At 43.1% G+C, this 24,237-nt stretch overlaps 1 protein-coding gene across 4 annotated transcripts in view; it reads left to right on the forward strand.

Moving 5' to 3' along the window:
* The window catches only part of phactr3b (phosphatase and actin regulator 3b), a 51,791-nt gene that overhangs the window by 5,225 nt on the left and 22,329 nt on the right, over window positions 1–24,237 (forward strand). For 2 of the 4 annotated variants that reach the window (XM_035389561.1, XM_035389560.1), the window contains exons 2-5: window positions 20,613–20,774; window positions 21,590–21,667; window positions 21,948–22,103; window positions 23,930–24,166. In XM_035389561.1, the coding sequence (XP_035245452.1) occupies window positions 20,613–20,774; window positions 21,590–21,667; window positions 21,948–22,103; window positions 23,930–24,166 (633 nt within the window). Of the gene's footprint in view, window positions 1–16,389; window positions 16,695–20,612; window positions 20,775–21,589; window positions 21,668–21,947; window positions 22,104–23,929; window positions 24,167–24,237 lie in introns of those variants that run through there. The other 2 variants (XM_035389563.1, XM_035389562.1) reach the window with 2 other exon arrangements.

Consider the following 24,237-nt stretch of genomic DNA (forward strand, 5'->3'; position numbering starts at 1 on the left):
TGAATTGTACTTGAAGAACAGATAACCATGTACAGGTTCTGGGCTTTGTGAGCCATCTTCTGGGAGGAAGCTTAAGCTTCCTCAGTTTGTTCCAGCTCTCAATGAAACAGTGAGGTTTACCTTATTAAAGAGACTGCATCATTTCATAATTCACTGGCACTGCCTCATAGACAGACACCATTCATCACCCTCCATCATTTCCCGCTTAAAACCATTAACTACAGATGGGCAAACAAGTGACTGGACCTTTTCATCACACTGACGAATTAACGTGGCAGGGAGAGGCTGATGACAGCATTTCATGTGTATGTATGCGTTTCCATGGTGACCCAAATGACTGAGACCAGTACTTACCACCCCCCATTGTGAAGGGAGAGGCTGTTTGTCAGGCCTCTTTAATGAGTTGGATGTACAGTCTTTGCATTTGACAATCTAACAAATGAACCCGGTATTTCTTGCATGATAACTAGGCCTACATTCACATAACTGGTGCATGTCTCATGTATGTATCGGTGGACATCGAGGAATCCTTGGACAGCTCTGGACCTGGAGAGCCACAGAGAGCCGCAAGGCAAGCAACTGTTGTAATTGCATCCAATTTAAGCTGTCATTATTCAGACTGGAGGAACTCACCTACCATTCCCCATTTAAATCAGTTGCTAATTGAAAGCGAATTCCCCAGGACTACATTCCTCCAGCCCTGGAGTTACTGAGTCTCTTCTCTAAACAAAGGAAATCTATTTGTGTTATTGCTGCTACAATATTGGGCTTAAACATGTGCATTCAACACCAAGTATTTGAATCGTCATCACGGTTAGAAAGCAGGTTGTTTATTCAACTGCAAAAAATGTATTGTATGGCGTGTAGAAGTACACAAATAAATGTCACTGATACTGCATTGAAACTTATTTTTTTATTGTGCCTACAACCACAACAACCACTGAAAACAAGGAAGTCTATAGAAGGAATTCCATCTAAAAGTATGATGTATTACTCATTAGTGGATAGCTGGCCATTCTATGTGCTTAAGCTTGTTGTCTGTTCTTATTTTGAAGCATTTCAGCTCATTAGATCTGGAGGCGTGGCTTGAAATTTCAATGAATGTGGGAATACATCTGTAAAAAAGAGTATGATGATGAGTGAATGGGACCTCATTGTTATTTAATCTTTAGAAATGTTTATTTTATTTTATTTTATTTTATTTATGGACTAGGTTGGAAACTGGCTGAAGAATCAGCTTTTCACTTTTGACCACTTTTCTCCATTACCTGGGTCTCACTAACTTGCGGACAGTTACAATACAGTGCATATTAACTGAAAAAAACCTTTGCTGGGAGGTCATCATCAACATAAACAATACTGCTAGTGGGGCTGCTTTGAGTATTCTCAATAACCTTATGGCTATTTTTTCCACTTTGATAGAATACACAGCACAACATAAAGTGGCAACATATTCGACGTAATGTAATTTGGTATTTTGTGGGAAAACTTACAAGGATGTCTCGCTGGTTATGTAATATTGAAACAGTGACAAGTGATTAGCCATAAATCCAAGGGCAAATGTACAGCACCTGCCTTTATGCAAACACAAGGCTTTTAACACAACGCAATAACCGTGTAATATTAATGTGTGTGTTTGTGTGTGTGTGCGTGTGTGTGTGTGTGTGTGTGTGCATTGGGGGCTGGCATGGGGCATAGAAAAACATTCTAGGTGTAGGTGTACTGGGGACAGAGGGAGCTATTGAGTCATTATCTTCTGGGAATTACATACAAGCAACAGGCATTAGGCCATAGAGTACTTTAGTTGGAATGTGAACACTCAGCACAGGCTTGACAAAGTGATTTCTCAAAATGAGACATAATACAGAACAAGGATTTTGTGAGGTGAGTTTTTAAGCATGATTGCTTCCGAATTGTCTGTCATTAGCTTGCATCATAAAGCGGGACACGCCCACCATTTCAGAGCAGAGGTTGTCAGTGGTGCTCTTTTCCCTGGTGATGGCCATCATATATATTAATTGGATTGAGATACTCAGAACAAAAGCAACATTGTATCATTCCAAGATGTTTCAGGCATTGCTTGGGGGAGTCATGATGCGTCTTCATCATTCCTCTGTGTCAAATGTTGTGGATGATCTGTGTTGCTCCATGGTTCTTGTGTGGGGGAGGAGAAGGAAGGCAGGAAGGCTCAAAGCGTTCTGGGTAATATGCCATCTGCTTTCTTTGTTAAGTGACTGTACTAAATTGTATGTTCAGATTCAGACAAAAACTTTACCTCACCATTTCTACTAGAGAGAGCTGTTAAATCATGAATAATGCATCATGCAGAGAGCTGCATTGATAAGAGTGCTTTAGCGTAACACTCACACTTGTTGATGTATTCAGACACCATTCCTGTAAAAGGTTTTTCCTGAATCCATTTTTATGGCTGTGGGTTGTTAAACACAGACAAAGCTAGAAGCTCCTGAGCGCTAACAGAGGATTTTCCAGGGGAATGCACAGTGTCACTCTTGCTCTCGAGGAAACGTTGCCCGTCCACACTCAAGAGGTCTCATATGCATGAGGTCCATCATGCAGGAAATGTCTAGCTTAAACCTGCAGATATGGGTCACACACTGCCCTCCTGCCCTATCTGTTGTCTTTCTGTTCAGGATGGCCGAGCCGGAAAGAGACTGGAAATGAGTCAAATGCTAGTATGGGGTCCATACTTAAACCGTATACCGCACATTTTTGAGCTGAGACATTAAAATGGAGTAATAGACTTGAGAATGTGTTCACATACCTTATTTTGTGATCAATGCATAATTACTGGCCAAGAAAGTCTAGATATTTATGTATTGTGAACAAGTAGTAAATTGTGTTTAAAGTAATAAAAAGTCAGAACTGCACTGTGAAATCATATCTCTTACTTAGTCAATATGTGGTAGTGTGGTTCAACAGAAAGAAAGAAGAACAGAGTGAATTTGCACTTGTTTCCGAAATGCGCTGTGTGAGTTAAAGGCTGAAGCTTGTTTTCCTTCTGAAGTTATACTGTTAGAAGTTCTTTAAACAGTAGGCTTCCCTGCACTTCCTTAGTTGGAATTGTGAACAACTACTACATCAAAATTGTATAGCAAAGACTAGGACTAGATTATCCTAGCATTGGAAATTTGGAACTTCATTAAATCTAATAACTCCTTTCTATAATCTAATCCCTATGATTTCCATAATTCAGTGGGACCACAGCCTCTTGTTAGAGTCCTGCTGCTGTTTGGGCTGCATTGCTTCAGTATATATCCAGCTGTACAAATGGATGCTATGTAAATGTTTTGTAAGTCGCTCTGGATAAGAACGTCTGCTAAATGCCTGTAATGTAATGTAATGTTTGAGACACAGCACACAGAAGAGAGAGTGTATCATAACAGACAGCATCACCACCGTTTGACATGACATTGTTGGTCACTTCGCTGGATACCTTAGCGGTCTGTTTGTCAGTTGCCCTGCCTCTGAGAGTCCTTATGCAGATGTGAGAGATACATTCATTCTGCTCACTTTCAGTCTCTTTAAATTAATTTAATTTAAATAAATGTATAAAATAAATTAAATAAAAACAACTTCTATTAATGTGCTTGATTCTGGCATCACTGCCCACTGCTGCGGAAAACTTCCATGCACTCCATCTTCATTTAAAACATGTACTGTGTGTGCAGTGGGTCATTGTACATGAGTTATCGAATGCAGTTTCCACCCCCATATGCTTTCTGTTTCCTCATTCTGTCTATACACTACATGGCTGTGATCTGTCTCTCCACCCTATTCCCCACCCCCTCGCCCCACCCCCCACTGCTACAGCCTGCTAGTTAAACTCAGAGATGTGACTCATGAGTGAGGTAGAACGTGACTCATCCATGTCAGGTTGGTGAAGCAGCTGTGTTTGTGTGTGGTGTGCATGCGTGTGTGTGCAAGTGTGAGTGTGTGTTTGTGTGTGTGTGTGTGTGTGTGTGTGTGCATGTGTGCGTGTGAGGGTGTGTGTGTGTGTGTGTGTGCGTGTGTATGTATGTACAGTGGTCTCCAAAATTACTGGCACCCTTTATATAAATATGAGCAAAAAGTAAATAAATAAACAACAAAGGTAATGCTCTATATTGTACGCTCAGAAAATGGGGCAATTATATTCTGTTATACTGATGCAATTCCTCAGAATTTTTTTTTTTACAGATATTTTCATTTCCCCAGAAGATAGGTGTGAAAATGATTGCCACCCCTGTTTTCTGTACTTTGTGCACCCTTCCTTTGCTGTAATGCACGGATTATTGGATCATTTCACTGACCGAAGGATCTGAAGGATTGACAAGCACAAGATGGGGGAGATCCCTCCTTTGTCACACTATGCAGTGCTTGCCTTTGTGATGTCACAGAGAGAGAAAGGCTGTGAGTGGCTCTCTCTGCAGACTCCCACCCCCTGAGTTGCAGGCAAGAAACTGACATGAATGGTGTTGTGTTGGGATGTGTGCTCCCCAGGTGTCAATCCCAGTCTGGATTAATTCCACCGACACCCCCCCCCCCCCTTCCCCACACACACACACACACACACACACACACAGTCCCACAGCTGATCCTGTTTGATTAATCCACCAAGCTGTCACATCAAAGCCTCTCCCACTTTTGGACTTAATTTCTCCCTTCTGCATTGTCTGGTGTACAGTAGCAAAGCGCTGGCGTGCCCCTCCAGCCTGCACCAGCGAGTGTGCTGCCTGGTGCGAAAGATACAGACACTGTGTTTGAATTCAGCCTGTTCATGTTTTATTAATCAGCTTCTATATTTAGCCAGCTTGTCTTTTCTGTGGTGAATATTCAGGGCTGTGATTAAGTCTGAGTATTTCAGGGGAGAGCAGAACACAAAGAGAACGACAAACACGGCCCTCGCAGCTCCGCTCTTGTGGCTGAGGATGAAACTCAACCTGGAGCTTGAGCACACAAGAGCTTTCCCACAAGCTCAGTAGGCTGGCTTCTGCTTCACAGGAGTGTGATGGAAAACTTGTTGATCCTTGCTATTCGTGATAGTTGATGAACGCATTCTATTAATTTGAGGCAAATACACTGGGGGAAATTATCAATGTTTAAAAGAAGTACTTTTGGAATCTTTTTTTTCCCCTGACCTATATTTTTATAAAGACAGAATATTGTAGCAAGATGACATATTTCATATTCAGGAAGTGGTGAAGGGTGGAGAAAGTAGTTAATGTGCTGCTAGATTCAATTTGTAATTACTTTTACTGGCTACATGTGGATAACAGTCCTGGGAGACTGTGGAGTTCTTCATGCTCTGTTCCTTTGGGAGATTGTGATGCAGTTGTGGTTCAGGGCAGTACAGATGTGATACATGCTGCTTGTGAACAGTAAACGTCCCTGCCAGAGTCAGCCAGTGAGTCTGTGGGCATTCAGACGCGGGTAAGCGTATTGGCATTGGGTGCAGGATGAAATGGAAAGAAGGAGGAGGAAGTTGGCTCCGGTGTTCTGTACTGCACCAAAGTCCAGCTAGGGCACCTCAGTGCTCCAATGTTCCGCAGAGGGTGTGGCAGTGATTTATCAGCTGTAATTAGGTAAAGTGCCCCAGAGGCTCCTGGGAATGAACCAGCGATAAAGATAAATCGGTTCTTTCGGAGCCCGGGGAATTAGACGCTCACATTGACCACGTCATAACTAAGAGCAGGGTTGTGGTATCAAATTTTAATCCCATCATGACTAATATTGCAGCCACCTGTGGAAACGAAAGGGCTAGTGGTGACAAAGACAGAAAATGCTGCACTCTCACAAAATTTAGGTTGGCAGGCTGGAAATGGTCAAATAGAAGGGTGTATTCATGTGATGGGGTAGCATTTGAGAGACATGCTGCCTTGTAAATCATAGTTCACTGAGATGTGTTATTTAGGCATGAGGATGGGCAGCAGCATTCATCAGGCTAACATTTTCAGGGTGATTGAACTTCAGATGATTACATAAGACTGTATGCGGGAGAGCTGTCAGGCTCTGAAAGAGACTGTGTGACAGAGAAATCTCAGCTGGGCAAGAGCAGCACAACCCGTTCACCTGTCCCCCAGGAGCGGAGAGAATGGCACTAACCATGAAGGTTAGGAGAGGAGAGGCTGTGCCAGCAGGCTCCACTGGGAAACAGAGCAACACAGAAAGGATTCAGTGCCAGAGCAAAATCAAGGTGAAGGATAAAGAAAACTCTGACCTGCATGAGCAACTCTCGTCTGATTGGCCTTGTCTACCTGGACGGGCGCTTACCTTGCCAGCTGGCCACCAGCAGGGGGTGGGAAAGAGCAGATCGCGGTATGATCTCACACCAAGGTCACCTGTTTACCCTGCATTCAGAGCGGGAGTGGCCACTTTTGTACTTTCAGTGCAGAGTTTGGCCCTGTGGTACTGGCTCAGTGTACAAGTTCAAAAAGGTAAGTGTGGGTGCTGCTGAGCAAGAACTTGAGGCCCTGGGATGTTTCTGTAGGGATACAGTTTTAATAAGATGTCCTCTGGAAAGGGAGGGGATTGAGAGGAAGGAGAAAAAGGGAGCTGAGTAAGAGTGAGGGGGGCTGGAGGGGGAGGAGGCTGAGAACAAAGAAGAGCTGGAAGGAGAGAGGAAGGAACTGTTAAAATTTCAATGGCTCAAAAGGGATACTAAACTGAAGGGCATTAACTCTTTACAACTGGAGAGTCTTTATTAAATTAGTAAAAGCTAACCAAAAGTATTGAATGTTAATTATTTGAATTTGTGTAACATTTAACTAGAATCCAAGGAAGTAATGTAAGGTTTAGAAAGGTATATAGGAAGGTATATCTTACTAATATGAATTACATGCGGGAACGTTTGATAGCTATAGTAAAGAAATGCGCAAATATGGCAAAAGGTTTCCCAAACTCACTGTGGTTGCTTTAGAGGCCAGACACCTTTCAGATAAATTCTGAAGCCAATTTCAGAAATGCTTACATATATACAACAGGCTTGTTTTTTATATAGGACTAAGCATCTTGTGTTGTGTTGAGGCCTTTCTCAGCTTTGAAACTGATGCGGAGCCTGGTGCAGGAAGTCCAGTGCAGCAGACAGAAATGTTTGAGTTAAAGGGCACTTCCTCCACCCTGCAGTCTTTCCCTCCCCTCCAGGCACACCACGCAGAGATGTCGCTGACTTCCATTGACTTCAGTACCACAGACAACAACACAGACTGCAAGCAGGCAGGGAGAAACATGATGTCACCCCCCACCAATCCCGTTCTGGAACACAGAGACAGAGATGTCTGGGCCCTTCTAATTGGCCAGAGAGGTTTGGGTAAAGGGGGGAGGGGAACAATGAACCATGCCTCAGTGCCAATGCAGAGATGGACAGGGACAGCAGGAGCTGCCGGCTTCAAGGCTAGAGGAGCAACCAGCTTGCAATGCTAGGCTTGAGAGAGCAGAGAAATTACAAACGAAGGTCATCACTTCTGTCTCCCTCCACTTCATTAAGTTTCAGGATTTCATCTGATGCCTAGGAACAAGATTAAAACAATAAAGAAAAAGAAACAGAAAAAAGAAAGAAAAACAGAAGCAGGGAGGGAAGCATGTGTCCATGCAGTTCAAACACATAGCTATTTTCAAAATAGGCTAATGAGAGATGTGGAGAGAAATGAAATATCACGTGTGCTTTAACGTGTCTAGGAACGCGCTGCCCCGAAGGGTCAGGAGGTTGTGTTTGCTGGCACATTGAACCACACAAAACTACTGCACAGCCCACCCACAGATGTGCTTCTGCTTGTGCTCATTCCCATCATAGTGTACTTCAGCCAGTTTGTATGTATGTCACATCTGGGACTGTAGATGTGTAGGTAACCTCTTCAGAGAACAGTGGTTGACATGGCTTATATGTAAATGTCTGTCAACATTCAGTATATATGAATGTGCGTGTCTGTGTGCGCGCGTGAAATGTACGCATGTCTGTTTTTGAATCCACATGTTGCAATTCCTATTTTAAAGTGTTCTATTTGAAACATTGATACAGTATGAGTATAATTTCTTCTCTTTTCAGTCTCTGAAATTTTTGCTTGTCTCTTATTATTATTTACTACATGTGATATTTTTCTTCAAGCCCAGTCAATATCGGGGCCTCTTGTGTGATTTTCCAGCTGAGGCACTTTTTTAGTGCAGTAGTATGTCCTATGGCTGGGTCAAACCTTGACTGTTCCATTGCTAACAAAATTAGCTTTTAGTTGAAGAAGAAACCCCAAACACCAGTCTGACCAATCAGAAACACCCTTCTGGAGGCAGGCGTGGATGTGTCAGAGACTACTATCCTCATAAGACTTCACAAACAGAATCATCGACACTACACTGCAAGATGCAAACCACTTGTTAGCTGCAAGAACAGGCTGGCTAAGGTTACAGTTTGCTAAGAAGTACTTAAAAGAGCCTACAGAGTTCTGGAACAAAGTCTTGTGGGCAGATGATACCAAAATTCACATGTATCAGTGATGGCAGGAGCAAAGTGAAGCCAAAATGAACTTCATGAATGAATTCTGAAGTGTACAGAAGCATCTTTTCTGCTCAGGTTCAAGCAAATGCCTCCAAATTCATTGGATGGTGCTTCATCATGTGCACTTTAACCACTTGTGAATTGTTTGATTGCAAATCTAAAATTGTACAGTACAGAGCTAAATCAAGAATGTCTCATAAATGTCTCAAACATTATGTAGCTCACTGTACACTATATAACAAACATGCAAATATACCCATGTAAGCATCATAGGATTCAGAATTTATAGTTTTTTTAAAATTTAAAGTGGTCAAATGTAACATATGCAGTATATTCATTAAATTAGACAAACATTTTGCTCATATTTGCAAAATTAAGAAATTGCAGGATAGAAATAGCAAATATGTTTCACACATTTTAAAATACATTTCTGTAGACTGTTCCAGTGTCAATCTGTGTTTTAATTCTTGGCAATCCACCCACTGAACTGCCAATTAGTGAACCCAATTTGCCTGAAATGAAGCTATTTGTTATAGTACCCTTTTGAATAGCAGTATGTGTTGGAAAACATTGTCATAACTCAGGATACTCTTTCATAACTGAAAACGTATTTTTCTGGAATTCTGTCTGGCTGTGTTGTCCTGTAAGTAGTGTGAATGTACTAAGGGTAGCACAGTGTGTACAGCTGTTTACATTTCCAAATATTCCATGTGCTGAAAAAGTTCTTATAGTTGTGCTTGTCGGGATTGATAGACATTCAGTAATGATTGTGCAAAAGATGGGATGAGGATAGAGGAAGTGAGAAAAAATGAGACAGTGGGTATTAATGAGAGATCGACAGAGAGACAGAGGGGATATAGAAGAGTGTGTGGGTGTGTTCATGTTTTTGTATGTGTGTATTTGTGTGTGCATGCCTGCTTGTGTGTGTTGTGCATGTATTGTGTGTTTGTGCATGTGTGTGTGTGAGAGTGTGCGTGTGTGTGTGTGTGTGTGTGTGTGCTGCAGGCAAAGGGAGACTTTACACAGTGGCTGAGCACTGGACTCATTTCCTCCTCAGGGGGCTGAATGGAACAGTGCTGCCAGGCATGCACATATTATCATAGGTTTTTTTTTGTAAATCTTTCATGCATTGACCTAAATACAGGCAGCGCTGAATAACAGTAATAAATTGCACATGAGAACACATCCACCTGATCCCATTAGCTTCTACAACTGCATAAAATTAGTGGAAAAAAACACTGGGGGAGAAATAAAGACTCATTAGGCCATTGATCATGTTACAATATGTGTCAGATAGTAGGGGCAGACTATGACACACAAACACAAGTGTTCAGCTCCTTTTTGTAGGTATGAAAGTGGGCTTGTGTGTAGTCACGATATAATGAAAATAAATAGAAAAAATATAGAAAATGGAGGGATTTTTAATGAATTTAGAGACATTTTCCCCTCCATTGGCAGTTGTAAGCTCCATCCACACTAGCTCAGGGGAGGGATTTGGAAAGACTAATCACTCAAAGAGACTTGACTTATGCACAAACTAGAGATGGAGATGGAAAAGTCCCTGGAGCACAGCAGCCCACAGGGACTGCATCCAGCATTAGCTAGATTTTGAATATATGTTTGTCAAAATCCTTCAGGAATAGTGTTTAATAATGTCTAAGGGTAACCAAACCTTTGTCATAAGTATAAATCATTTCTCATGTGTGCCACACACTGAAGTACAGCCACATACCCACATACCCCCCTGCCCCCCAGCCCACACACGTGCATCCACACATTGACATAACCTCTCACACACATACCCATGAACACACACACACATCCTCCCACACACCCACATACCCCACCCACATGTGGATGTGCACACACACAAAACCATTATTTCAGAGGTACATTGGGAAGTATGTTATTTAGCATAATAAGGTCTTTGATAAGAATAAAAAATTTTTTTACCATAATGGTCTACATGAACAGTCACACAATTGTAGAACCTGGTAGCACAGCAGTAGGCTAATAGCACTGACAATTTCATGAACTGATTACAAGAGCCCATCAGTCTTCGGTTCATAGGAGCACTCATTAAGTGGTCTGGCCTGGACCTCGGTTTGCTTATGTTGTGTCAGGCCCAGTCCAGCAAATAGAACATAACGAGAACAATCCTCAAAAGAACATTGCATTGGGACAGTGACCCTGCTGTTACAGTGCCTGGTACCTCATTGCACAACTGAGGGCACATGCTACAGGCTGACTGAAGGCGGGGTCAGGTAGATACATTCCAGGGCCTAACTAGGGGCGGGAGGTGTGCTGACATTTTGATTGACTGAATGCTGACAGCATTGTTCAGGGTCTTAGTCAATCTTTATTCTTCAAACATGCTATGACTATAGGAGTACTGCATTGTGTCATGCCAAAAATGCATTTCTCTATTTCTGACTTTAATATAAAGCATGGGAGTTTCATTTTAAATATGCTTGGAGTAAAATTGTCATGGGAATTCATTGTGAAGCTATTAGAGATGTATTGACATCCTGCTACCAAAGTATTGTAGATTTACGAGTATAATATGTGACAATCTGTTATTAATGGATTGCAGTATTACATATAAACTGTATTGCTCTAGCTTTTAAACTCTGCTTTTAAAAATGTACATTATTTTGTGTATAATATGTGCCACTGTTCCAAATGGGGGAGTAGAGTGGCAGATTTAGCGTTACCCATTTACACTTTATGAAACGGTTGCCCTGCTTGGCATGACCCAGGCTAAATTGTCATACCCGCCTAACAGATGCCAAAGTGTAACTGGTGGCTAGGGGGTTGCTGAACACATAATGTCTATCTGTCAGATTAGACAGCAATATATTGCTTGTTAAATAATGACAATGTTATGTTGAGTACATTATATATCTTACGTGTCTTATGTATATTTCTTTAAAGGTCTTATAAAGAAATTCTGTGGTGTAACACACAAGACATGAAGATAGATCTGTCTGCGATCACGGTCAAAAGCGCAGCTAACAACAGCTTAAACGCAAGGCTGTTTTTGGCTGTGATTATAGGTAGCAGCTCTAAAAATGGAGGAAGCTCATCCCACCCTTAACAGCCCCTTTATTTCTCCCTGACTTTTACAGTGGTGTGATGTTCCACTAGAGACACCAACAGCTGATCAATGTCTGCTGCGCTCTGTCTCAGTCGATATAATATTGCTGCTGTCGAGCAGGTTTACTGGATGTTGAATTTTAAATGATTACGTTTACTGGTGGCAGATGTTTCAGAAAGTGATTTCTTTTGATATTCTCAAAAAATTAGACAATCCGGAATATTCGAAATTGTATAAATTTGAACTGACTACAGTTGTTTCACCCCTTGGATATAATGCTATGTAGTATCATTCATGGAACTTGCTTGGCTGCAAATCCCCAATTAGAATCATTGTTCAGAGGCATTCATTAGACCTGAAAAAGCACAGTGGAAAGGTGGCAAATCCTCCTGTTCTTTTCTGCAGACATGAACTTTGTTACTTATCCACGTGATGTGGTTTCTGAACTTACATCTGGGAATATGCGGGCAGCTCTGGGCTCAGCCAGAGATAGTGTGTCTGAAGCCCGATGCTAAAATGCTCCTTCAGTGAAATCGCATTTCCACCCCACCCGTCACTGCCGCCTTGATGCCCTTGCACCTCCCACGCACATGATTTTGAAGAGCACCTTCTCCTCCAGCTGCAGGGCTCTTGGAATGGCACACACTTTCACATGACTCACTGAGCGCGCTAAGACTTGGGAAGTCAAGCGCGTCCTCCTTTGGCACTGTAAGTTAAAAGATAAAAATTAATGAAACAAATAAGTTTTAGAGCCGGCACATTATTTAATTAAAGCTTTGAAGGTCAAGGAGTTGAGAGAATAGGATCCAGTGGAACTTTAAGTTTGTTAGAAAGAGGTGATGGTGTGTATGAAGGACCAGATGTCCATGACAGTTCATCACTGCAACATCCTGAGACATTCCATAACTATCCTCCAGGACCCATCACACAACCTGCATGGATACAATCCCATAACCATGCTCCAGGACTCATCCCACAACCTGCATGGATACAATCCCATAACCATGCTCCAGGACTCATCTCACAACCTGCATGGATACAATCCCATAACCATGCTCCAGGACCATCACACAACCTGCATGGATACAATCCCATAACCATGCTCCAGGACCCATCCCACAACCTGCATGGATACAATCCCATAACTATCCTCCAGGACCCATCACACAACCTGCATGGATACAATCCCATAACCATGCTCCAGGACTCATCCCACAACCTGCATGGATACAATCCCATAACCATGCTCCAGGACCCATCTCACAACCTGCATGGATACAATCCCATAACCATGCTCCAGGACCATCACACAACCTGCATGGATGCAATCCCATAACCATGCTCCAGGACCCATCCCACAACCTGCATGGATACAATCCCATAACTATGCTCCAGGACCCATCCCACAACCTGCATGGATACAATCCCATAACCATGCTCCAGGACCCATCACACAACCTGCATGGATACAATCCCATAACTATGCTCCAGGACCCATCCCACAACCTGCATGGATACAATCCCATAACCACGCTCCAGGACTCATCTTACAACCTGCATGGATACAAAGTCCAAGGGGTTTTGGACAAGTTAAAAATCCTTAGCAAAGCATAACCTAGATTCAGGGCAGGGTATAGTACGCTACCAATACTACGTGAAAGTTCTAAATTACATTGTCTAGGCTCCTTGTACCTGTCTATTCATTGACTTATCTGAAGTATATGGCAGTGTGGATCATGCGTTACTCTTTAAAAGGCTTTTGGTGCTACTGGTCCTGCTATATTTCAAAACTATTTATGTAGCAGAGCGATGCAGTATACTGACAGTGCAGTGTGTATGTATATTGACAGTGACACAATTTTTGTTTTGGCGACACACTGGCTTTGAAATAATAAAATAAATGTGAGGTAAAAGAGCAGACTGTCAGCTTTTTTTGAGGGTATTTACATCCACATTGGATAATCCATATAGGAATTATAGTACATTCCTTTTCATGCATAGTCCCCCCATTTTGTGCGAGCAAAATTCATTGGAAAATTGGTTGCTCAGCTGTTTCTTAACCCGCTGTGTGTCTATTCAACATTAGTTAATGCACAATAAATTTAACAAAAGCCTAGAATTGATTCTAGGTTTGGAATTTGCGTTTGGAGTCTGCTGCTGTTGTTTCTCTACATGATTACCAAATAAGTGTCAATGCCACTAATGCAGGACATCATTAGGCTCAAAAGTCTGAATAAATTGATCAGAGACATAGGCAAAACATTGTGTGTGTCAAAATCAATTATTTGATACATTGTTAAGAAGCTATAATGCACTGACAAGCTCAGCAATAGCAAACCACCTGGTAGACCACAGAAGACCACGGTAGTGGATGACCAAAGAATGCTTTCAGTTGTGAAGAAAAACCCCTTTTTAACCATCGAAAAGATAAAGAACACTCCAGCATGTAGGCATAGATGTGTGAAAGACTACCATAAAGAGAAGGCTGCACTGGCATAACCTTAGGGGATTCACCACAAGATGTGAATCACTGGCATGCCTCAAGAACAGAATGTCCAGTTTAGAGTTTGCCAAAATGTATATTAAAAAACTGCAGATTTCTGGAACAAAGTCTTATGGACAAATGAGATGAGTATTGACCAAAGTGGCAGAAAGAGGAAAGTGTGGAGAACAAAGCAACTGACTCTCTGTGCCTAAAGATTTCATTTGCATTATGGAGTGTTGGGGAAACCCTTGTTTCGTACTGAGAGTAGTTAAACGACAATAAAGCTACCTGAATGAGAAATGTAGCTTGTGACACTACAATAAGTAAACAATGTAGTTCAAACTACTCTGTAAAAAAATGATGAAAAAATGATCATTTTCATGTTTCCCAGGCATGATGTGTATGTGAGCAATGTCTTCTTTTTGCACACAGGGAAAACCAATATATAGCTGAGTGGGGAGAACCAACAATGTGCAGCAATTGGTGATTGACCATTGGTGACTATAGTGGAGCGAAGTGCCTCTCAGGATTACAAAAGAGAGGAAGTAGAAATTGGGTATGGAAAAAATATATTTTATGGAAAAAGTAGCTGGTAGTTTGTGTAGTTAATTACACCTCAAAATGACAAAAAAGTAATGAACTACTACAACCACTACACAAATTTAGATGAAGTTGAACTACCGGCAAACTACTGCAAGTTGACGGAGTGATCTTTGCCCTCATAGCTACCAACAGGAGAATGTATTGCTCGATATGTCACCCAGTATTTATTTTTGAAGCACATTAATCACTGAAATTTGAATTAGCTCCATTTCAAGCCTGCACAGATACCTATTGTGTTATTATACATCTCTGTTTGTTGTTCAGCCATTCCAGGGGTCTCACATAGCTTGTCAATGTTTTACGTTCCAGTAGGTCTGAAATCCTTTTCATGCTAGAATTGATAGCCACATACTTGTGCTTCAAAAAGGATAGAAACCACGAAGTATTCAATTTCTTGGGCAATTGATTGTTGTCACAATAAACAATCCAATAAACTGCACATCCCCAAAGAATACAAGGAAATCTAAGACAGTTCAATTTCATTGATGATATTTGCAGACACCAGTAAGAGAGAGATTGGCAGTATGTATTTTGAAATATGTCATGCTAATAAAGCATTTTGAGTATGAAAATGAGCGAGCGAGAGAGAGAGAGAGAGAGAGAGAGAGAGAGGTAATGAATCAATTACACTGCATGCCCCAGTTAGTATTGGCCATTTGTTAACAAGCCCATGAATGCTCAAGCTGAACTCAAGCATATGGCAATAAATGAACCCTTGACATTCTACATGGGACAATTCTCTTTCTGATGTCCATGTTGCTCCCTGTCCATTACAGGGTTTTTACCTCCCATAATTCACCTCTTTGCTCAAGTATTTATTACATGAGATCTGCCCAACCACTTAAAATGGCTGTGATGTGCACAAGTACATTGTTGTTCTCAGAGAATATTTAGTAAATTATTATGTTAAAAACACAGCCATTTGCCATCTAGATATAGCGCCTGAATTTGGGTATCAGGGGTTATGTGAATGTTAGAGGTGTTTGTTGCCAGTAGGGAGCATGATATTAATGGGTTGATTTAAAGGGTTAGGGTTAGGGTTTGCTTAATAGCAAATAGAAACTTAAAAACTCACAGAAGCTTAGTTGTAGCCTACTGATAGTTGGAAATATATTCTTCATTGCAATAATGGAATTTCCGAGACTGGAATTTTCAGCTTTAAAACAACTGTGCCGAGTTGCCAGGCTTTTGCTTTTGTTGTCAGTATGAAAGTCTTGTTTTCATAATACTTTAGTTTTGGAGTGCTGGGCAGTAGGGTTTCTCAGAGCCACTTTTACCACCTGGGATTGCTGCATGTGCTGCCTTGTTGGTGTTCATTATTCATTTTATTTGTGTTTACATGCGCACACAGATGCGCATGCACACACACACACACACACACAATTAAAACTTAAATTAAAACATATTTGTTTCAGACAGCTCAGTCTCAAGACAACCACGTTTTACTTTTCTTAAGCTTGTGTTCCGATATAATGACCAAAATGAAATGAGACTATATATATATATATATATATATATTCTCAAGTGGTTTACCTATTGGGAGACTATGTGTAAGCCTATTCCTTTCTTTCTTTCTTTTCCACTTTTGAATGGAATTATTTTTTAGATGTATTTCTTCATAATAATGAAATTGTAATTTTTTTCTTATTCTAAAGCTGGGTAACGGGGAGGGGGAGGGCTGAGGTTGGGCCGCTGGGTGCGGTAGATGCGCGTCTCTGCCTGAGTGAGCTGTTGTTGGTCTGAAAACTGCTGACAGCGCTGTACGGCAGTGCTCGCTCCGTGACAGGGGTACAGAATGCAATTTGTTTTTCGTTCCGACTAGCTCTGTTGTCAGGATAAATTCCTTGAACTCTTTGTCTCACGGCGGTATATTGTCAACGTTGTTTTTTAGCTCCCTCTTTCGTTGGCATTCTGCGCCTTGCATCAGTTTTGTTTCTTTGCACGCTGTGGGGCTTAAAGGTCTCTGGGAGCTAGGAGACGATGACGAGGGGTTGAAGACATCTGAACGCAGGAGTAAACAAAATGTGAGTGCCGTTTTCGGAATTTAATTATAAGCATTTTTATTATATTATGCACAGCCGGCGAATGCTTAATCTCGGTTTGGACATTCGTCTCAACGCAGCGACCATACGTTACTGGTCGAAATTATTATATTGCAGAGAGAAAAGGTACTGATAGCTTGACAGCGCCTCCTCGAATACTGCCTTTCGATTCTCGGCAACTCTGCGCGATGCCCTGTGAGATTGCACACCGCGTGGCCAATGTAGCTAGTAATTGTCACCTTCAGTGAACGATGCATTTTTCGCAGTATTCTCCGAAAACGTGGAATGGGTAGACGCGTCCGACCGCCTATTGATAAACTAATAGACTGTAGCATACAATGTCTCTGCAAGACTGGTGCTAAAATGCTATTTTAGCTACACCGCTCTGTTCCTAAGATACAGTGAAGATATATCTTATTATATCTTATTTTTCAGTAGCCAATTATCATGAATGCATTGTTGTTAAAAATGACCATGTGTACGACAATTAGCCGAAATCAGTTAACATAGTCATTTTTTCCTTCATATATGCCTATCCACAGCTCCTTCGGTAAATGGGAGAATTCGACTCTATTAATGTTTGCCTCAAATTAATTTAATCACGTTCTAAAATATTGACATATCCCATATCTTTCTAAAATGCCTCATTCACATTTTTTAAGCAGTTCCCCCAAATAAAAAATGAGGCATGCTCGACTTGCATTATGCATGGCTTAGCTGTGATTGGTTCTCCCAGGTTTGCCGTGAATATCTCAGTATGGCAACAACCCAGCAACCCCTTCCCCTCGTGCACTTGTGATTCTGTGCCTCCAAGGGGCTTTTCTGCAGCATCCAGAGTAGTATCCATGGCAACGGCAGGCTGACCCTGGGTCTGCTTGCTGCAGTATCTGCAGGCTTGACCTGAATTCCACACTGACGGTTAGTCGAGCAGACACACTCAGGCAACTGACCTGCTTCTGATTGTTTTGATTGTTGCCCTCCGAGGGGTGGACACACACAAGGCATCACTGAGCTGGCATTACACATTCGCACTCGCATATTTCATTATGTCGCCGCTAACAGAGGCACTAACTGTTGAGCATTGCTGTCACCAGTCAAAGCTGCTGAAGGAACCTGTCCTGCTGCCTTTAAATATTTCAATCTGAATTGTCTGTGCTTAGCAGCAGGGGTTATTAGTGCTCTTATGAGGTACAAATTCTGCTTCTTTTTGTGGGATGTGTGTAGCTATCAATTTTACATTGCTCTCAAACTGCATGAATGATGCGCCTGTGATAGCACTGAAGTGTTCTGAGGGTCTGTTTTGGGTTCTGAGGTGGGCTTCTTCTGACTTAGCTGGGTTCAGGCCATGCCCAGGGTCCAGACTTCATTTTGGGTTACTTTGATCAGGCAGCCATTGACTGAATCCTGCTCGCCTGACCGCTTTGGATTGCACTGAGTGAAAGGAGGGGATTACGGCCTGTCCTGTGGAGGAATGATGTGTCCTTATCTGAGAGCGCCCTGCTGGTGCAGCAGCAGTGAGCAGTGTGTGCGGAAGGGTGGGGTCGTCCACGTGCACTGCTGTCTCCCACCTAAAGGAGAGACGCAGCCCCATTGCTGTGCTGTGGTTGCTGTACTGTATGTCTGACTCACTGTGCTACGGCTTTGTCTACTGACTGTCTCACCCAGCTATTCAGCACACAGCCACATTCTCCCACTCAAAGCACTGTCTCACCCTATAGCTACAGTCCCCCACTCAAAATACTGTCTCACCCTATAGCTACAGTCCCCCACTCAAAATACTGTCTCACCCCATAGCTTCAGGCCCTCACTCAAAGTACTGTCTCACCCCATCAGCTGCAGTGCCCCCCTCCCCAAAGTCAAAGCCCTAACTGTCACCCCAAAGCCATACTACTACAATCACATTTCTCAATATCTCACCCAGCTAGCCTGGCCTGTCACCGTCTTTAATAATGGGATCGTTCAGCCACAGTTTCATTGGTATTGTGCTTTAGAACAAAAGTGCCAGGGTGGTTTTTGTTGGAGTGCATTCTTGATTATGCAAGTGTGCCTGAACAAATGTATTTAGAACAGTTATGAAATGAAAATTCAGTACATGTTTTTGGAACCTGGGATCACGTCTGATATCTACAGTATTCTGTATATTGAACATTTTATACGTTTCCTCAAATATGATAATTTATGAAAGGAAATCACATATAACTACTGATCATCACTACTTTAAATAGAATGACTGTAGGAACCACATTCCCTTAAAGCATCCCTGAATTGTCTTAAGAAATACCAATTGAAAAACAGCTATTCACTTATTTGTATTGAAGTACTAGGTCTGCACTTTGTAAAAATGTGTGCCACTGTTATTATTTTAACTGTCTAGCGCTGCACAGGATGAATGTGCATTGGCACACACACCGTGGGCTGGGTCCTGATTGATGCATCACTGGAATTAGAAAACAATTAGAGTAACAACTCTTGGGCAGAACAGCACTGTTGCTCGTCTCTCATAAGATGCCGATGGTGCATGCTGTTCCCCAGGAATCAATAATGAAAAATGAGAAGCCACACAGAAAGACATAATCAAACAATATTTAATGTAATTAATTGAAAGAAAAACGGACCCTGACCTGGAAGGAGTCTGGAGAATGAATATGAGGTGACACATATGAGGGAAAGCTGAATAAAGACTGTACTTTACATTGCATTACATTTGAATCACATTCGTTTCCTATTTAGGAAAGGGAACATTGATCATCTAGGATACGTCAACTACATTTAAAAAAGGAAGAGCAAGAGGGGTAGAGGCTGAGATCTGGAGCAAAACCCACAGCCCAGCTGTGAGCTGCCAGTGACATCAACTCTATATCTGAGCCAGACTGTGTAGGAGTTCCTATTTCAGTCCCCCCCCCCCCCCCCCCCAAACACGCGCATACACGCACAGGGAATCTGCCTCTTAGACCCAGTGTCAGACACGGCATCACAATACGGCAGTGCCGGCCTCCTGTTTCTCCCTTCCTTTGCTTCACGATGGAACTTAACCTTCCTTCCGACTCCAATTGATCCCGCAAGGTTCTTGCCCATTTAATTGACACATGGTAGCTGATGACTGGTGTCAATTAAGAGCTTACCTCCGTGTGATGCTCTGTCCTGGCCCTGATCACCAGTCTTTCACAGCCACACGTAGCCACGGTTGGTAGTGGTTCTGAGTCCAAAGCAAGCAGCCAACTTGATTTCCGGAGGTAATTCATGGTGTCTTTTAAATGAGCCAATTGTTTGTGTGGATGCAGCGAGGATCTTTGCCTCGGCCCTCTGATCCAGACACAAAGCTGTCCTCTGTCTCCAGAACCAGTAGAGGTTTCACAGTGAACAGGGTCCTGACTGTGGGGAGGGAGGTTAGTGTTCTTCTTTGAGTGTCGTTTACATGCAGGGCACAGGGGGAACAGAGAGATGCCTGTTTCCCTCACTAGGAGAATAATCCAATTCATGTGTAGATCTTTTCTGGAGTTTTCTGACTGACTTGACCCCACATCTGGGTCTCACTACCCCAGTGAAATGTCAGTGCTGATATGAAAATATGTCAAAATGATAATCTTGTGTCAATCGGTGTTTTGATTGCGTCTGCCCTGCACCTGCTCTATCTGTTGTTGTGGTGGATGTACGGCACTAGAGGGCGCCGAAGCCTCATTGAATTCATAGGGCAGGGGAAGAATGTGTAAAATTGTAATGCTTTTCAGCATTACCAAATACAGTGAGAACAAGTCTTTGTAAAAAAAAAAAGGCTGTTGAATCACAAATGCTGCATTGCAAGTGTTTTAATTTCATTCTGTCTCAAGTCAATGGTGTGCTGCTGAAATGTGTAGCAAGGCTCTGATTAACACTGGGAATGATCTCCTTTCCCTGCTTTAGATGTGATGGACCAGCAGAGGGTGCTGCACTCTGGCTGCCTGGTTACAGGGGTGCGCACGCCCCCCATCCGCCGCAACAGCAAGCTAGCCACCCTGGGGCGCATCTTCAAGCCCTGGAAATGGAGGAAAAAGAAGGGCGAGAAGCTGAAACAGAGTTCCACAGGTGAGTGCAGCTAATGCTGATGGTTTCAGTCTGATAAAGAGCCTATTGCAGTGTGATCTTTCTGTGAGGAAATAAACAGATCTTACCTGTTTTAAATAGTATTATTATTATTATTATTATTATTATTACTCAGCCACTAATGATGAGAGTGTTAGTTTCATGTGAGGTTGCGTTGTTGGGCATTTAATAATTATGTGTGTTTGGTCAGTGAATTAAAATTAAACAGCAAGTTTATTTTGTAAAGCGCCCTGGGATGTACGCATGAAGAGCGCTATATAAGAGTTTATTGTATTGTAAGTTTACATTCTGGTGAGTGTGCAACTTTGATTCTGTTATGTTTGGAAGAGTAACAGGAATTATGGCTGTAGTAATTAATTATGGAATGATTGGTAGCAGAAGGGAGTCAGTACTTATAAAATATTTATCAGTGGGGATGTGTTAGTAACAGCTTTGTGATCACTGCCTGGTTATGTATGTTATGTACAGTTAAACGGTGTTTGTGAAAGGTGAATGGCAGAGAATGGTAGCTGAGGTGATGTGGGTCAGCAACATGATACTCAAGTGTGTATGAAACTGGGGGTTTGTGATAGCTGTGTTTCAGAGTGTTTGGTTGCAGAGGGGAGTTAACAGTGCGGATGTTATATTTGAATGTGTACTGTATATGCTGGGGTTTTTGTGATAGTTGAGTGAGTGACAGAATGTTTGGTAGCAGAGGCCAGTTAGCAAAGGTGTGCCTTTTATTTTTGAGTGTGTTCTGAATGCAACAGGGTGCTTGGGATAGCAGAGTGAGTGACAGTGCGTTTGTCATCCTGCAGCTCTGGAGAGAAAGGCTGTGGTTCGGCAGAGCCAGGATGAGCTGGTTCGGAGGGGACTGGCAGAGATGATGGAGTCAGGTGAGAGAGAGCAGGACAGGGCCTTAGCCGAGGAGAGCGTGGTTGCAGGCAGCTGGCTGTTCCTAAACCCATCTCAACCATGGCCATCACCCACCATATCAGCCCCTCTGCTTTCCATCGTAGTGCTTGTGCTGGTCTGGGAGCAGCATTAGGGGCTGTAAGCGTGTCCGCCGAGCCGCTTTGTGCTGAGTGAGCTATGCAGATTGATGAGATGGCTGCCTTCTGTGACACAGAGCTGGTCAGTATGGAGACGTCACAATCTTCCTCTCTCCCCCTGCAGATTCGGCGTTGGCCTGTGGGGGCAGCATTGAGGAACCGGGCACCCCCACAAAGGACTACACAGATGGCGAGGAAAGTGAGCAGGAGCCACTGGCCCCCCTTGTCAACCTCAGCACCATGGAGGACCTTGGCTCAGATGAGGACAACCCCTCCACAGGTGAGGAATCATCCTGGGATCAGGCCTGTAGGAAACCCTCTCTCAGTCACCTCAGCTCGCTGTTTATGTAGCCTCCGGCAGTGCACTTATGCTGCAATGCTACGCTCTAGCACAACTGCAATTTGATACAGTGCGAGTAAGTGCCTCAGTACACATGCTGTCTATTTAATTATTTTCATAAATGTGTATAACCTGTGCAAATAACCTGCCCAGGGAAACAGTCATCAGCTTCACTCAGCATTTCCCACAAAGCATTTTGATCCCAGTTAGACATCTAATCAACATTGGCAATGGAGGTCGATATCACGTGTATTAGTGGGGCAGAAATGAAAGTGTTTTGACGAGTACATAACACTGATCTACACACAGTAAGAAGAAAATTGGTCGCATTGATCAGCCTTGTAGATGTGACATGTGACTCAGGTTGGCAAATTGTTGCGGGGGGGGGGGGGGGGGGGGGGGTTTGTGGGAGACATTGTGGGAGACAAGCCTGACCACCACAATATACAATATGAGTGTGAACGGACTGAATGTGGTATAATGAAAGTGCTCCCCCACAACATCCTCTTTTATTTGAAAAGACCCTCATATCCCTTAGACTGGAGCCACCTACATTACTACACTAGGTCTTAGTACACACAGAAACCACATGGTTGAGATAGAGAGAGTAGAGTCATCTACTGATCCAAAGACTGCCCCATGCAGAGGTGTGAAGGAGGAGAGGTTTCATTTTCTCTTGCCACATTCAGGTGGAGGTTAGGTGTACCACTTTGGGCCCAGTTCTGTTCAACAGCGTAACATTTTTTTTGAATTTCCACTGGTTTACAAGGCGCCCTTTCACCTATTTCAGTGTTAAGTCACCTACCCCTCTCTTTGCAGTTGTGAATACAGTGTTACAGAGCACTATTTAGTTCTTGTAAATTTCAGTTTTTCTGGTTTTATCCTTTCTCAGTCATACTGTGCTATCACACCTCTTTATATGCGACAAGCTCCCACACAGAAAGCATTACATCGAGTGGGCGCCATCCTTCAGTGCATTCACCCACAAGCTAGTAGCCATTTTCCACACAACACCCCACAGGGTACTGCCAAAAAGCACAGTTCTGACGACAGGCACCTCACACGGCCGGTAACCTGTACTGGCCGGGTTAGAAGCTGGGGGGCGCCAATGCTGCACTAACCCAAGGAACCCTGTCCATTCAAAGCCCACCCAACTCGAGCAGGATGAGGACTTTACACTGTGTAAGATTCAGACTTAGAGGAGTGAAGCCTAGTGTCTGCATTCAGAATTAGTGCATTTACAGGATCAGTCACCCAGATACTCTAAATTCATTATTTCTATGGCTTTTCTTTGTGCATGGTCTTTGCAATTGTTCACGTAGATGCCATTGAACCTTGGAAACTACAAAGGCAAAAAAGAACTCTGACCAGTCATTTCTGCCCTTTTTTGTCATTTGGAGTGTTATTTGCAATGACATGTGCAATGTCATTTGCAAGGGTATGCGCAGCAATGCAGTGAGGCGAAACACAGACATTTACTGCTATTTTTAGATGCTGCTTACAGCACAAATGAAAGTGTCGTCTCACAATGTCACAGGGAACACACCTAATTGCACCTTTGTGGCCCTGCCCACGCCGTGCTGGAGGCAAGAGAATGTATGTAAATGCGATGGATGGATCAGACACACTGAGGTACTGCTGACTCCACGCTAATGTAAATGCTCTCATAAATCTGGACTCCCCGGTGCGGTGTTGTGTAATAGGCACCTTGGATGGTGTGCGGCAGTTAAAGTGACAGGCGTGACCCTGTGCGATGTCTCCCTCAGTGCGGGACTCCACAGAAGACAACGAGACAGCTGGGGACCACAGCCAAAATGAAGAGGAGGACGAAGATGAGGAAGATGCCCCCTCGCTAGACCCAACCTTCAGTGCCCTTGCGGGCACGGCTGAGGACCAGGAGGGAGCAGAGGAAGGGGGCAGGGCCCTGGGCCACGGAGATTCATGCACCCCACCCCCGCCGGGCCTGCCTGCCAAACTACTCACTAGACTGGGCAGCCTGGAAGGTGAGTGCCTTGTCCTTATGTTGAGGGGGCAGTTGGGCTTTGGGTCTTGAAAGCCCTGTGGAGTGTCATTT

Source organism: Anguilla anguilla, chromosome 13 (assembly GCF_013347855.1).
Source record: "Anguilla anguilla isolate fAngAng1 chromosome 13, fAngAng1.pri, whole genome shotgun sequence".
Classification (NCBI taxonomy): Eukaryota; Metazoa; Chordata; class Actinopteri; order Anguilliformes; family Anguillidae; genus Anguilla; species Anguilla anguilla.